Below are 17,680 nucleotides of genomic sequence, written 5' to 3'. Positions count from 1 at the left end.
TATAAAATTATATAGTTACAGTTCAAGTATTTTCAAAAACATGCTACTGAAATTGTTGCATGTATTGTTTATCATTCTAAATTTCATAGAACTGTTCACCCATGTTTCAACCAGTAACATCTGACTGCCCTATGACATGAGTTATGGAAGTAATCTCCAAACTTCCAGCCTTAGCACTCATAAGATGTGTAGAGTTATATTAGTAATGTGTACTTCATTTGTTTTTGAAAAAATTCTGTATCCTCATGTAATTTTGCAATAACTCTTTTCTGCTCCTTCATTTGATGTAGTTTAATAGTTTGCTTTGCAAAACTAGTTTTCATGAGCTCTTTGTATAACACAAGTATTGGCTTTTAGAAATGTTCATCTAGGCAAAATTTAATTTCGGGTTGAATGCATAATAAATACAGTTTATCATTGCAGGACACACCTTAAGATTTTGTTGTTTGAGTTCCATATGTCAAATTCCCAAAACTGCACATCTTCTTCCATCATTTTCCTGCTTACTGGCGTTCCTGGGCTGGAAGCCTTTCACATCTGGATCTCCATTCCCTTCTGCTTTCTCTATGCAACTGCCCTCTCAGGGAACAGCCTGATTCTCTTCGTCATTATCACGCAGCCCAGTCTCCACGAACCCATGTATTATTTCCTGTCCATGCTGTCCACCACAGACCTTGGGCTGTCCATATCCACTCTGGTCACCATGCTGGGCATATTCTGGTTCAATACCAGGGAGATCAGCTTCAATGCCTGCTTGTCACAGATGTTCTTCATTCAACTTTTCACTGTCATGGAATCTTCAGTACTGTTGGCCATGGCTTTTGATTGTTTTGTGGCCATCTCTAATCCCCTTAGGTATGCTTCTGTCCTAACCAATCTTAAAATAGTGGTGATTGGTGTAGCAATTATCACCAGGGGGACCCTTACTCTTACAATTATGGTGGTACTTCTTAAAAGGTTGTCCTATTGCCGTAGCCACGTGCTCCTCCATTCCTATTGCTTCTATCCTGATGTAATGAAGCTCTCGTGCACAGACACCAGGATCAACAGTGCAGTTGGGTTGACTGCCCTGATCACCACTGCTGGGGTGGACTCAATCTTCATTGTGCTTTCCTATGTTTTGATCATTAGGACTGTCCTCAGCATTGCTTCCCCTGAAGAGAGAAGGAAAGCCTTTAGTACGTGTGTCTCCCATATTGGGGCTGTGGCTGTATTCTACATTCCATTGATCAGTCTGTCCTTTGTGCACAGATTTGGAAAAGGAGCCCCACCTTATGTATATACCTTGATTGCCAATGCCTACCTGCTGATCCCTCCTGTGATGAACCCCATTATCTACAGTGTGAAGACCAAACAGATCCGCAAGGCTGTGTTAAAAGTTTTCCATTCAAGTGTGACAAAGACCTAGATGGTTCTTCTAAAATTTTCTCTAGTGTTTGCTATTGTATGGAAGAGTAAAATACCTGTCAGAAAGTTAAAGTGATGCGGTGTTGAAAGTTTCCCAAAGACTAACTTTCATTATGTAGGAAGTTTGTTAGCTAATAGAGTTTGATATGAAGTGAAAGTTTTTATTGGTTTAACTAATATCTTAAAATATTCACAGGGATAATAAAATAATTTTAAAATTCAAGATGAAAGATGTATCTAGCCAATGACTCAACTTAATTTTCATGCATACAACTTTTTTTTTTAATACAAGAAGTAGAATGTCTATTGACTCATTTAAATTTTGCCTTACTGTGAGAAATGGCATCACTCCAATTCATGACTAAGAATAAAAATTGTATTAACAATTCTGAATCACCAAATCTTTTTGTGTGAATCTATCATATAAAATTGACAGTGCCCTTGGCTACTTAATTGTTCCAAATATTCATACTTTCCCCTGCCTTTCCTGCCCTCCTTATTTAACAGCTACTATCATAATAATAAATAATTTATTGCTTCATCAGCAACCTAACCTAATTTGGTCAAATATTTGTACTTTCTCATAACTCTTCAGGACAATAAGTTTTTTGTGTGTCAATAATTTTATATGATAATTACTTCCTAAATCTGTTTTTATTTTTAGAAAATAACTTCTCCAAATAAATTAATTGTTTTTGAAATCTTGAAATTATCAATAAGCAAATATAGAAATATTTTTAATCTGATTGTGTTTTAGTGCTATATCTGAACCTTCTCCTTCAAGAATTTTGTCATTCATATGCAAATCAGGCTTTAGATAGTAATATAGAAATCATATCAGTAACCCATATCATAACCCAGGGAAAGTTTAATTGGAGGACTAAAAGTTAAAAAAGGGAGCAAGCAAGAAAGCAAGCAGAATTAATAATTGCAGTAAGTTTCTTCCACTAGTATGACTTTGAGCACTGAGTAGAATTCGGGCATATTAAAATATAGAGTCTTGTAATTGTATTCCCCTAGAACTAACACTTGCACCTATAATGAGAGAATTCTACCCTTTTATTCTGGTACCTGAACAGCTCAGAGGGCAGAACACCTAGAGTTAAGTAAGACCCAACCTCTGAGGGTTAAGCACTTCCCTCTGGAGCTTACTCCAGGAGCAAGAGGAGGACTTCTCATGGAGTTGGAACTCAAATTTTTAGAATGGATCTACTGGTGGTTTGCTCCATTCTGAAGGGGCATGTTGGGACTAGTGCTAGAAGTATAGGATAGTGTAAAACTACAAACTGGAACTAATCCAACTTAGTAAGAACTATTGTAAGGCAATGACAGGTGCAGTAAGCAAACATAATGGATCTACTTGTCTCTTTAGCATCTTCCAGTCTTCCTTCTAGTATCTTCCAATCAGCAGTATATGTGGGGAACTGATAAACTATGTGATTCATCAGTTTCAGCCTTCTTTCATAAGCTGAGAGTCTGTTGAATTGTTGTTTTGGAGCTGAGATACAGTAGCTTCACAACCAGCATGATGGGGTATGGGGCTTATAACATGATTAAGGTCACTGTGAATATGAAAGAAGTTTTATTAGATGCTCCAACCTGGGATTTAAATAATAACAGCAGTAATCATTAATGATAGCAAGCCAAGTGCTTCTGTAGTTCATCAGGTATTATTAATTATAATCTGCTGGAAAACCACTAGTTGACAAATTTCAGGTCTTTTTTGGAGGCATTTTCTCTCCTTTCTAGCAAATCTCTAGTTTTCCTATCACAACCCCATCTCCTTTTCAATGGCCAGCAATAGAGATCCAGGCCATTAAACATATTGAAAGAAGTTACCATACTTTATATACAACCAGAGATATGAAAAATTGTGCTGTACATGTGTAATAAGAATTGTAATGCATTCTGCTGTCATTTATTTAAAAAATCAATAAAAAAGAAATAATCTATTTACTGGTTACCTTGTGCTTTACCTCGTGGAATGCAGATTAGAAATTTGCCTTTCTAGCCTTCCAGGAACTAATAGTCTGGTCTAGAAGCAAGAGTAATACCCAAATCTTTTGTAGAATCTTAATGCTAAAACTGAAGTTGCCGAAGTCCTACCAAAAATCTTCAGAAAGGGTTACAAAGTGGTAGGGGGAAATTTACGTTTAAATGAATCCAATAGCATAGACTTCATTGATTACTATAATACAATGTTAAAATTGGATTTTTTTCTATCTGGTTATGGCTGAGGCAGGAAAACTATAGATACTAAATTACAACGTGAGTTGTAAGATTATCAAGATAGAAGATAGGTCAAATGACTGTGAATATATAATTCAGAAAAGAACTGAAGAAATTATTGCAGGCATAAAGAGAACATACTAAAAAGTGAAAATATAAGACTGTCTTTGCCTATCAATCTGTATACCTAAAGGGGAAGTAGGATTACACATATAGAACAGTCTTCTTGGCATCTTGAAGTTGCAAACATTTTTCTCTACACCCTAATACATAGCTAGTTCTGTATCTTAAAAAAGAGGCAAATGGCCTCTTTGCAAGAACTGTCAGCCTTTGTTGTCTTAGCCTTGTTTTCTAAGAACTTCTTTCTTTCTTTCTTTCTTTCTTTCTTTCTTTCTTTCTTTCTTTCTTTCTTTCTTTCTTTCTTTCTTTCTTTCTTTCTTTCTGTCCAAGGACTTTGACATAGACGTAGTACGGACAGGGTACACTGTAACATATGGAAATGCTTGTTTTAAGATTTGTGAAGAAGACTACTCTAGAGAAAACTGTGGTACTTGGGAATGAAATAGAGCAAATTGTTATGTACATGTATGAATAGGTCACAATGAACCCAGTGTTGTGTACAATTGCAAGCACAAATAAAAATATAACAAAAATAAATAAGTAAAAACGATCTACTTGTTCACCAGAGGAGGAAGAAGCAGGTGGATGGGGACAGACATACTGCTATCCTTCAGAGAGAGCTGAAAAAGATAGTGGACTTCCAAGTGATTTTTTTTTTTCTGAGAAAAATCAAAGAGCCAGAAAAGGGGTGAGGAGTTTTTGTGGTGGTAGAGAAAAGAGAATTGTCATTTTGTACATTGGGTCGATACGTCTCTCTCCCGGTCTGCCCATTGCAAGGCTGCATGAGTGTGTCCTGTTGTCCAGATGTACACTATGTGCTGTAAGGGAGCCAGCCAAATGCAGCCTCTTCCTAAATATACGGAGGCCTACCTCAGCTCTAGCTCAGGTAGTAGGGAGAGTTATTGTTTTTGAATGAAGATGCAAGTGTTAATTAGTTTATCAAACTGGATTCTTGCAATTTCTATATTGAAAATGTGTTTTCTGACCCAAAGTAGGACTTTCTATTTCTAAGCATAAGCATAAAATTTATATTGCTTGCCAATATTTTCAACCAGGGTCAAGAAAGGTGTTTTCCACTGGAATAACTATAATGAGAGAGGGAGAAAAAAGAAACTGCACTTGCTTTAAGGAAAGTGTCCCATGCATAATATATATTCATCACCACTGGGTACATTATAAAACACAGCCTTTTACTTTCAAGCAGATCATTTACAAGGTGATATTGCTCACGAGGCATCAAACGGTCTGTTTAATAGCATTTGCTAAAATGTTTGCTTACAGTCATTAAATATTTATAAGTAGAAAATATGAAACTTTTATTATTTAAAAAGAAAATTTTATGACCATAGTTGGAAGAAAAAGAAACAACATATCTGTATTTTCCTTTAACTGCCTGGCTCAGTACCAGGTTCCTGGTAATCCTATAAAAAGTTTCCAAGCCTGTTTAGCATTTGTAGTGATCAAGAAGTCATAGAATAAAACACTTAACTGTCATGATATAGCTAATAAATTAACAAAGATTTAAGTAAAACATCATAATATTGCTAAGTGTAGATGAGCAGAATATACTTGTGAGAAGTTAGTGTGAGTGTGAACTGAATAGCTCTCCTGGAAGGTAAAATGGACAATGGAATAGGTATTAGCAGCTGTTAAGTTGTTATTTGGTTCAGAAATTCTAATTAGAGAAATGTCAATGAACATTAAGATATGAAAAAATTAATAAAGATGCTACTGACAGTTGGATTATTCATTGGGCATGAAAATTGGAAAGGGCCTAAATGAATAATTTAGGAAAGTGATTTCTTATGAAACATGATTTTATAACTGAAGAATAAATCAATATTTACAGCTGATTCCCTTTCTGAGTATTAACCAAAGCTGTATGGCGTTTCCACCTGCACAGCAGAACATCTCCTCTTTGTTCTCAAGTCCAACGGTTGGCCAATACAGGAGGACCAGCCCCTTGCCTTGACAGGTCTGAAGATCATTCCAGCTCTGGGGCTCCTGTGGGACTTGAGGCCTGTAAGTAAGAGGAAGACAGCATTTCCTTCTACCCAATGAGGTCTCCCTTACTCTCTTATAGATGCTATTCCAGGAATACACTCTATTAAGTCTTCTGCACACAAATATCCATTTCACATTTGTGTGCGTGGCTGCAAGTTGTGTGCAAATCAGATCAAAGGCTCAGTATTTCCCTTTGGTTTATCCCCCATTCTGTTTCCCTTCCTTTCCTTGGAATTGCTTGCTAGAGCTCAACACTAATCTGAAAGTAGTGAACATCATTTCCTTGGAAGCTTTACAATTTTTGTTGAGTACATATACATGAACACACACACACACTAATATACAGATTGTTTAAAGATTTTAAAGTCAAATAAATGATTTGTATTTCATATATCTAATGTTCATTTCACTCTGTTTATTAAAACTATTTTGAGAGTGTATATATTGTTATCCATAATATTTGTAACATGAAGTATGGCTTTTAAAATGTGTATAAGATCTTATGTTAGAAACATATCTCATTTAAAAAAATAGTCTTCTCGTTCACAGACACTTAACTTGTTCCCAATCTTCTGTTGTGAACAAAAAATCTCATTAAATATATTATCTGAAGCTTTCAAATATTTACTATAAACATCTCTCTGTTTCATATGTAAGTTAAGCTCTCTGGAAGTTAAATAAAAAATAAAAAACAGAAGTTGGCGTTTATGTAGAAAATCTGAAGTCATGTCATGTTTTCAAAGAAGGATATTGTTATTTAGGTGGTGAAGAGTCTGAGAGCCAAGCAGGTGATTATGTCCTAACCCAATTGCAGGAAACTACCACCGACCTCCTGGATGGAGACTCTTTGGTGTTATTGGATCTCAGGGAGATAGAAGGGAGGAACATGGGGAACATGTAAGACTGCCAGAGAAGCTACCCAAAGCACAGAGGGGCATGGAGAAATTCCTATGCCTTCATTTGCCCTCAGTCTTATATTAATATCTTCCAGGGGCCAAAACCCAGTTGGAATACAATTAATATGGAAAACTGAAGGACATAACCATCAAGGGTTGGTTTTCATTGAGATATTGTGCAGACTTGAGTAAGTAAAAAGGACTTGAGAGCAAACCTATTCAAGGTAACCACAGTACACTCTTTTTTTTTTTTTTACTATTTATCAAATATATTTGATAGCTTTATGATTCAATCCAATAGATATCAGGGATTCACACACACACACACACACACACACACACACACAAAACCACCCTGTTTTTCTCTACAAAAAGTAGAGATGAGAAAGCCTTCAAGCATAGTGTTTATTGGGAGTACAGGATCTCCAAGTGATAAAAAAATTTTCCAAGCTTCGGGCAGTGATTCTTGCATACTGATGACATATGTAATAAATTATGAAGTTAAGCAGTACTAGCATTCCTCCTACAAAATGGTGGGAAAAGGGAAAACATAATTGGCCAATGTAATTATATTAAATATGCATAGATAAAGCAGTCTTCACTTTTGTAGTTGGTCATGAAACCATAGCTTATATTTATGATACAAAAAAAATCTCACTATTACACATCACCTTTTCCTTAGCTATCACTTTGGCCGGTGGTTTAACCAAATTTTTATTTCCCAAAGTACTGTATCCTCATTGGTCTTTCCCTTTCTTATTGGTTTGCTATAGTATTTCACTTGCCTTTACTACAGGATATGGAGCATAAGTAGTGCCAGTGAAGTCTCTGAGTTTCCAGATATGATGCTCACTGTTCCCATGGTACAGCAGCAGTCTGATTTCTCCTTGTTTTTTAGAGTCAACATTGGAAGAAGATGGCAGGAATTAATGGCACCATTAAAGATCTACAAGGTGGAGGTGGAATTTCTCACCAGATCTCCTTTTATCATTTTGGTCTCTGGAAAAAAGAGAGACCTTAGAAAATGAGAGTTGACTACTGCAAACTCAACTAAACCATAGCCTTTCTTTTGCTGTTGCTGTTCTAGAGCATATTGACATAGCTTCCAATGCCTGTTATGTGGCTATTGATATGGCCTTGATCCAGGCCTATATGTCTCTATGGATCTCTGTCATAATACAGTCTGAAGAAACTTGGAGCAGTAGGATTACCCTAAGAGACTCATACTAGTCGGCTTTATTGATGAACCTTGGTCATTATGTGAAATGGACAAGAAGTAGCTAATAAACACTCTCCAGAAAAAAAGTCAAGAAAAGAAATTTTCGTTACAAATATGCACTGGTCAGTCACATCAGTGAAAGTTTTAGTGGTCCAGTGGCTTAGACATCTATTCCACAATTAAGGAATAATCATATTTCATCTTGGATTTTACAATACAAGAAAGATAAACCTTCTTGATGAATGCTTTGGGTTCTGGAGGTGTATACATTGATGTTGATTCACGATACCCATTTCTTATAATTAGGTATCACCTAGCTGATACTGAATTTTTCTTGAATGCCAAAAGGGCCACCAGACATTTTATCTATATTTTTTCCTGTTAAAGTTTAGCTTACTTTGTGTAAGCTCTTCCTGAATGATGATGAAAGCTCTAAGTATTCAAGATCTATGATTCTTTAAGAACTTGCTCAGATCTGTCAATGCTCTAACATGTGAAGACATTTACCAGTGATTTTAGTGTGCCCTGTCTCCTGCTTCCACATTTATGTTTCTGGGAAATAAGAGGATATTTTTTCTAAAATGGCAAATATTCATTTGATTTTTTCCCCTTCAACAGTCATCTACTAAGTTAATGTTTCTGTTGCCTAGTAGGGTATGTTAGGATTATAGGTTTGAGCTAGGAACACTTTGATTTATTTTGCCCATTTTCATAGTGAGTGCTGACATATTTAACCTCAATCAACTGACCTAAAATACATTTGTTTGTTAGCAGCTTGGTTTGAATGTTCTGATATCTTTAAAGATATTAAAGTCTTTTGTTCTGAATAGAGCATTATTATCCCCATTACTAGAAAAAAAATAACTAAAAGCTCATATGCTAATAATGACAAATCACTTTTATATTTAAACAAAAGTAATTATCTTTTTGAAGCTTAATACTGAGCTTCTGAATATTTGATCCTAAAAATACTATGTTCTTGGGACTGAGGCTATAGCCCAGTAGAGAGTGTTTGCCTAGCATGTGTGAAGCACTGGGTTTGATCCTCAGCACCACATAAAAATAAACAAATAAAATAAAGGCATGCCATCCATCTACAACTACAAAATAAACTTAAAAAATACTAGGTTCTTTGTTTCCCATATTATTTATTTTTATTTGAATAACAAATTATATTGTTCTTTCCTTTTAGTGGAAAATTCTACATTGAATTATTTTGATGCTGTGTCATATCTTTAATATAAAACCTGGAATATTGTGCCATTTGATAATTGAGAATAGAGGCTGATACAGAAAAAAAATTAAGAAAATAAATTTTTTCATCTGAAGGGATTGACGTGTATTTGTTAGCACCAAAGGATTTGCTGTGATTACTGAAGGAATCAGATGCAGATAAATGTTTCTACATTACCATATTAAATATAATTAAAATAATTCAGTACCTGCTTGGAAACAAATAGAACACTAGAGCAGAATTAAGAGTACAGGAATAAGCCCAGGTGAACTTTGAACATTGTTAAATATAGACATTTAAACTGGTAGTAATAAAGTGAGTTATTGAATAGGAGTAAGATAAACCAACCATCCATTTGGAAAAAAATCATATCACCACAATTTATATTGAAATTATTTCCTCATGGTTAAGTAAGTAAGTAACTATCAAGAAAGCACATATATTTTAGATTAAATCACGGTTACTGTTTATATAATCCAAAAGTGGGAAATAATTTGCTAATAATGAAACTGAAAAAAAAAACATGAAGAGGTCAGAATAGGTCAGAAACCATAGGGGCAAAATTTGATATGTTCCATATGATAAAATACAAAGAATTATTTCACAGCAAAAACAATTTACACAAATTTAAGACTTTTTACAAACTGGGGGAAATATTTGAAGCAAATACAACATTCAGTTGGTGTAATGTGCTTAGTATAAAACAGTGAAAATGTGAATAGAGAAATAATAGCAAAGGGAATTAAAATGAAATTATTCAAATAACTGTTAATTAATACAGGAAGATTCTCCAATTTCTCCATCAACCAAAGGAATGCTTATTAACAAGTTCAGAGTGAAGAACTTATTGAGTTCCTATTGATAGACATAGGAGGTCAGGCTGAACCTAAAGGTGTGGTCATTTTATTGGGCACACCACCTCTCTGGTGTTCAGAAATAAATTAGAAAGAAATAACTCTGATGGATGCAAGTTTAAGAGAGTAAATGTAATATATGTGCTGCAGTAAGTATAAATCAACTTGAAATGTAAGTTAGACAGTAATGAGAACATGCCTGTAATTGTAGTTTGTGGTTTAGTTATTGTTTGTGTCAGGAAATACTTACATACAAGTATAGTTATTGCTATGATCAGCTAAATGGATAAAAATAAAACATCTATGTGGGATTTGGGGTTTCTGAATGGACTTTAGGCCCACAGAAGTGAACAAAACAGTGGGGAGTACAGGCAGGAGCTTAGTTGACTTGGAGGTCGTGGACCGGGGTGGAGGCCTTACTTTTCAAAATGTGGAGAATTAGAAGGGTTACAAGTAAAGGTGCTGAAGGAGCGATACCAGAAATCTAGCATTATCTGTTAACTTCACTTTTAAGAAATTCTTGTTTTTGTCCAAGCTGAGTTATTCATGGTGCAATTTAAAGTCATCAGACACATTTATTATAGGCACAAAAATATATAACTTCAAGAGCAGCTGATCAACTTGATCTTTATGTGAGGTAGAGAGATTTTGTATTTAGAGTGGCACATGTGAAAGTCACCCATTTCCTCTATGAATGAGAGATTTTACAAGGAAACTTGACAGTAGCATCCCCTCCCCAAGTGGGGTAAGTGTACCCCTGTGGGATTTCTGTGCCATTCTGTTGTGCTGCACCTCTCTGACTCATGGGTTAGTGTCAAGGAAATGTGGCTGCTTAAATAAGAGGAAAAGAGCCAAAACACATTGACACAGGAACTTTTTATTGACATAATGTAATTAAAAATGAAATTGAACCATTACTTGGTTGATGGATATAGCATTTAAGACGAGGATCCAGTATTTATTTTTGCATATTCTGCCATGTGTTTCTTGTAAATAATCTATTGTAGGGATAATTGGAGTAACAGATGCTTTGAAAATATCTCCTCGTAATGGCGTGGTCCCAGGTGCACGGGTTGCATTAAATACCTGTTAAAATGTATGGATGAATCTCTCCAATTTAGAAGCAAGCAGTAAATTAGAGCTTCAGAATCAAGAAAATCCAAGGAGGGGAAGTGTTGGTCTTTCCATAGAAGAAAGATTTGGCAGATTGGAAACTTAAGTGGAAGTAACTTCCAGAGGGGCAAAGACTGACTTTTATTCAAAGATATATTAATTAACTTATATATAGGGTTTAATGTGTTCTAAGTATTTTCAGGTATATTGTCCTAGTCTTAGTTGTTTAGGCTAAAATAAATTTTATTTACCTGAGATGTACCAGAACACAGTGTTTAATACACAATCAGTGGTCAATAATGTTTACCAAATTGATTTGTTCCCATTCTTGAAGATCTATTCAGTAGTCTAGGAAAGGGAATCATACGGACAAAGAAAGTAGAAGTCAATTCTACCCAGTTCTATTTGTGACGGCCACTAGGTTAATCAGCTGGTAAAACTAGTTAAATATAGGAGCCATAAAGTTCTTGTATTTACACAGAACATTTTATTTCAATTTAAAACTTATGGAAGTAATTTATTCACCAGGTTTTGTTGTATAGATCAGGTCCTTGAACATAGTTCTGCGAATTGGAATTCCATATCATCTTTCTTGCATAAGCTATATTTTTAATGTACCATGTAAAATTTCCACTTTAAAAATTATTCTGGCTGAGAAATAAAACAAAAAACAAAATATCCAATAGACTATAGTTTGCTCACTGGGGCGATGAGGTGCTTCTAATTAAAGAATGAGGGTGAGTGCTCAACTAGATGCTGAAATCAGTCAATATAATTTAGAGAGTGAATAGAGATTTCTGACTAATCTATCAAGTTTGTTCAGAACTTACATTGAAATCTTTGTACTTATAATATTGTAATACATTTTTAGAAAAGTGGAAAACTAGGGAAACAAAGATTCACTGAGGGTGACTATTTCAAATATTTTTATTAACGAAAGAAGCAGCATAGTGTAGTCCCAGGTCCTCTGTGTGATACAACCAGAAAACCATAAAGCTTTGTTCTCCTAATACTATAGCTCAAAGAAAAAAAAAACACCATAGATAAGTGCATCTGTTTCCTTATCAGTAAAATAGAGAGATGGTATAGTCAATCTCTGAAATTTTTTTTCTACTGTTAAGACTCTTTATTAATTATTTTATCTCTGACAACCCAACTTTTAACTGCAAGATTGTGTAATGCTTTAAAAACCCATTCAGATACCAGATTGTTACAGTGAAAACATCATCTTTTAGATACATTTACATCTAATCTCTGAAAATTTTAAAGAGAAGTGCACAGGTTTAGGATTTAGTGTCCTTTTTGCTGCTGTAGTTTGTTTGCAATATAGAAAAGAAGAGAAGCTGTGGAAGGTTGTTTTAATCAATTTATGATTCCATTAAAAGATTAATCTGATATTTGCATCAAGGACAAATTAGAACGAGATTGTAGGTATGGGCTGCCTGATTGAATATGCCTACGGTGAGAGAAATTCTCAAGACAGAACAGGGAAGCAAGAAGTGGTAAGTTACCTGAGGTGCTGCCTCAAGGAAGCTGCGCTTACCTCAAATGGTATCAGTTTGAATGGTGAGGAGAGAAAAGTCACAGGTGACCTTGATGAATCATGCTTGATTGGGTGGGAAAAAAGGTGGCATCACTAAAGAAGGACCTGAAATGTTCAGTTCTAATCAAATAGAAATTTTAACAGAAAGGCATGTTACCAGGGGCCTGAGAAGTGCTTGAACAAATTTCTTCAAAGAAAGAAAACTACTTCAACTGCCTTATAACCTCCCTTATCAAGGAGAAGTAGCAGATTATTTGTAAAAGAAACTAATTTGATTTTGGACTTGCTAAATTTGGGAACCTATGGTACATATAGATTCTTTCAGTAGGAAGACATGGTTAGAAATGCTTCATGAGGGTATAAATCTTTACAAAGCATGCTTTATTTATTTTTATGTAGCAGGTTTTGATAGTCACTGAATGAATCATGAAATAATAAAGGTATAATTTTGTGGAAATTAGTTTTGAGTATTAGATTTCTGTCTAATAAGACATGGCGATGAGTGCAGAAACAGATTTAAGTTATTATAGATTATCTTGTAATTGTTTTTGTATATTTTGTTTGATTCTAAATTGTCTAAGACTACGAATTAATCAAGTGTAATAGGGCACAGCATTATTTGTAATTAGTATCCAAGTATTTAATATTAAATAAGATTCCTAAAATGGTAATTGTCAGAATAAATAATTTCTTAATATAACAAGCATGAGAATTTTATGAAGAATCTTATGAGAATTTTATGAAGCAGGAAAATTTTATTGCTTATATGCTTAATGAGTAAATTTTTAATCTTGATTAGTTTTTAATCTTCACTTGAAATATCAGATACTGTCTCTGCTGCAGGAAAGGCCTGACATATTAAAACGTGTTTACTTTGTAATTTTATGTAATGGTTCTGTTAGTCATCTAATGAGTGATTTTGCAATCCCTGGTACTTTTGCCTGAAGCAATTTTACTAAAAGGGAAACTATAAACTTCTGTTTTGTCATTTTAAATCCCCCAAATCATCACCATTGTCTTAAGACATATGTCAATATCCAAATGTTCTTAATGTACTTTGTTGGTATAAGAGTAGTAATTCTTTGGCAAAAATATGTCTGATAACAGTCCCAAACATAGATGTGGGGCTCATACCCTGGTCCTCTACATAGGAACCAAGTATGTCAACACGAGAGATTAGGACACCTGACCCAACCAGGAACAAACAGTGTTCTTCCATCAGAATTTTAAAATATATTTCATAATGATTTCTGAATTACAGAAAATCTATAAAAATGATACTAAAATTTTCATATGTCCTTCACGTTCACATTCTATTTCCTGGGTATTTAGAAAAAGACCCATGAAGACTGGAAAACAGCAGACTGTTGAACTTCTCTTGAGTCGACCAGGGCTGATCTGGCTCTTCTTTTTTTCCCAGGGGTTGGTTGGTTGTCTCCTCCTTGCATTGCTTTACCGTTTTTTCCTCTTAATTTGATAGTACGGTAGTTATTGGAATGCTTCCTTCACATCTCAGATTCTGGGTACCACGGTCCTAGTCCATTCTCATGTTCTATGTAGGCCCCACTTCTGGTGAACTGCTTCCGGACAATGACCAAATGTGTCAGGCATGAGACTCCCTGGAAGGCACAAGACTCAGTTCTGACAAGAAACTTAGGCCTGAGGGTACCCAACAGCCTTGACCAACTCTGTTTAGAACTACACGACGGCCTAAGATGCTTCTTTCTACCATACTTCCTTTCCTTTCTCTTTAATGCAAGGTCAAGCTGACCTCAAAGTTTGACAGCTCTCCCAACCTCCTGGGTCTCCTCTGCCGCTTTCTTCCTCCTCGTCCTCTTCCTCTTTTTAAAATATTTCTTAGTTGTAAATTGACTTTATTTTATTTATTTATATGCAGTGCTGAGACTCGAACTCAGTGCCTCACACATGCTAGTCAGGTGCTCTACCACTGACCCACAACCCCAGCCCCTCCTATATCTTCTTTTTATGATAAAGTTTACTTCACCCCTTGTTGGCTTCTTGCTTATCTTTCCTCAGGTATGTGATGGTCTATTAACTGTCTCTACAACAACTTGTAATCCTTCTTTTCTACCCTTTGGATCTTTCTTGTTCTTCTAATAATTATAGTTTCTAGCTCTTGGTGGTTAATTACTGCGATCTGGCCTCTATTATGCTAATACCTCATCATACGCATGTATATTAATTAGTTTTATTTCTGGTCACTTATACCAGTCAAACAGTTGGAAAGAAAAATATTCTGATTTATTGTGGTAACTGACTCATTATTATGAGGAACTAGGGCTGTTGCTACATAGTGGGAGTCAACAGGAATTTGGAGAATTCAATGGGGCAACTGTTAGTATTTAATGACTGGCAAGTAAAAAGGCAATTGGGGAAGATGAGGGTTTTTTTCCCACACACATAAATTTTCAGTTATGGAAGGTGAATAAATTCTAGAGATCTGTTGTACAACATACTGTCTATAGTTAATAATACTGTATTGTGCACTTAAGGGATTCATTAAGATGGTGATTTCAGATAGCATGTCCTTACCACAAAACTAAATCTAAGACAAACAAAAAGCCAATGGAATGTAAGAAAACTTTTGCAGCTGATAGATGTGATTATGATTATTATACTTTGATGGCTTCATAGGTGTATGCATATGTCTAAACTATTATACACAATAAATATGTGCGGTTTTGGGGGGAGAACATATTAATGATATCTCAATAACACTGTTAAAATAAAAGAAACAAAGGGGAAATTGTAGAAACTATGGCCAGTGAAGGGAATGTAACCAGAACTTAGCTTTTTTGAAGAAAAAAGTAGATGATTCCAGTAGCAGACATCTGAATTATGGGAAGGGTTTCAGAGTATAGGGAATCTAGAGAAAATTGGTGAAGGATCCTGATGATGAATATCACTTATAATCTTGGAATGAACTAAAGTTTGGGGGACTGCTACTTCTTCCCTTAACCCTTGCTTATTGAGTCTTACAGACTGTGGCCAGTGACATCTGGAAACATTAATCTCTGCCTTCACCTGCCGGAAGCTGTGTTTTCTCCTTCTTCTTGTCACTCTCTTGGATGAGGGTGATCAACAGGATGAAATACTCAGCTCCTTAAGTCTCTCCTGTTATTATTGTTTCTCTTATTTATTTACTGATTTTAAATATCTTTTATAATATTTAATGGTACACTTTGAGCTACTAATCTTTATTACAATGAATACTTAGTAAATTTACCTTGAGTCCACCCCTACTAACCTAAACATGCATCTCTTCCCTTAAATAAATTGTACGCAGGAATACGTAGCATCCCAGATATGTATAGGACATACAAGATATATTAAGCTAAATGAAATTATTCAAGTTTTGTTTTACTGTCCCTTATAATATTTAACCTATATGTACAAGAACACATTTCCTTTTTCATCATCTCTCTCTCTCTCTCTCTCTCTCTCTCTCTCTCTCTCTTTCATTTCCAGGAAAGATGTCTCACTCAAATATGGAGGTTTTTCTCTGACTAGTTTCTCCTAGAATTACACTTTACAATGACACAGCCCCTGGAGCTTCTCAAAGTAAAAGTCATTTAAAGTTTGCATTATTATTTGTTCTTTTTTTCTAAAGTTCCAAGAAGTTAAAAAGTATGTACAATTACTAGAGCAAGAGTTGCCCACATATAAAACATAGAAAATATGGCCAAACTTCTAAGCTAAATCTGCACATAAGCCCTATGTAATATCAGTGTTCAAGCAAAAGATGTTCTTTAAACACCAAATGCAAATTTTATGATCGAAATTCACCTAGAGGAAATGGGCAGATAGAGAAAACAGAAAGAAAAAAAAATGGTTTTCAGTATCTCAATACCCTCTGAACAGATAGGACTTGTGAATTTATTTCTTTTAAATTTTAATTTATTATATATGACAACAGAATGCATTCCAATTCATATTGCCCATATACAGCACAATTTTTCATATCTCTGGTTGTACACAAACTAGAGTCACATCCTTCGTGTCTTCATACATGTACTTAGGGTAATGAAGACCATTGTATTCCACTGTCTTTATTACCCCTATATCCCCTCACTTCCCCTCCCTCCCCTTTCCCCCTTTGCTCTAACAAAAGTTCATTTAATCCTCCCATTCCCGCACCACCCCCAGCATATATGGATCAGCATCCTTAAATCAAAGAAACCATTAGGCATTTGGTTTTTTGGGATTGGCTAACTTCACTTAGCATTATATCTTCTAGCTTCATCCATTCATGCCGCAGTCTGGCTGGGCACAATTCAGGAGCCACTTGTCAAAAGAAACAAACTTTATTTTTAAAACTACAAACGCCAAACAAAACAGCTCCTCAGGAAAAACCCTCAGAGCCCAATTGCCACCACCGGCTTCCACAAGCCTCTCACCACACCAACCACTCCACCTCCCACAATCCTCCTGCTCTTGAGGCCGATTGGCTGGGTCGCGTGGGCGGAGCCAAAGAAGTCCCCCAATGAGCAGTTCCGTAGTCTGAAGGGCAGGGAAACAGCCCAATGAACATCACCGCAGAGGAGCCAATCAGCTAGATGTTGCTGGGGCCGCTGTGAGCCAATCATCAGCTGGCAGTCTGAAGGGCAGGGAAACAGCCCAATGAACATCACCGCAGAGGAGCCAATCAGCTAGATGTTGCTGGGGCCACTGTGAGCCAATCATCAGCTGGCAGCTGGAAGTTTGCTGGAAGCTGGAAATTTGCTGGGGCCCCTTTGGCTGTGGCTCTCAACACATTTGGTTTTTTGGGATTGGCTAACTTCACTTAGCATTATATCTTCTAGCTTCATCCATTTACCTGCAAATGCCATGATTTTATTCTCTTTTAAGATTGCTGAGTAATATTCCATTGTGTATAATATACCCATTTTTTTATCCATTCATCTACTGAAGAGCATCTAGGTTGATTCCACAGTTTAGCTATTGTGAATTGTGCTGCTATAAACATGGATGTGGCTGTGTTCCTGTAGTATGCTGTTTTTAATAAAAGTCCTTTGAATTTAGACCAAGGAGTTGGATAAC

The 17,680-nt window shown here is 35.6% G+C and overlaps 1 protein-coding gene across 1 annotated transcript; it reads left to right on the top strand.

The window, feature by feature from the left end:
- Positions 1-457: 457 nt before the first annotated feature.
- On the top strand, positions 458-1,408 carry LOC113191334 (olfactory receptor OR51C1-like). The gene has a single exon (XM_026401042.2). The coding sequence runs from the start codon at positions 458-460 to the stop codon at positions 1,406-1,408; it is 951 nt and encodes a 316-aa protein (XP_026256827.2).
- The last annotated feature ends 16,272 nt before the right edge of the window (positions 1,409-17,680 follow it).

The sequence above is a fragment of the Urocitellus parryii genome, chromosome 4, assembly GCF_045843805.1.
Source record: "Urocitellus parryii isolate mUroPar1 chromosome 4, mUroPar1.hap1, whole genome shotgun sequence".
Lineage (NCBI taxonomy): Eukaryota > Metazoa > Chordata > Mammalia > Rodentia > Sciuridae > Urocitellus > Urocitellus parryii.
This window is presented reverse-complemented; position numbering and strand designations above follow the sequence as displayed.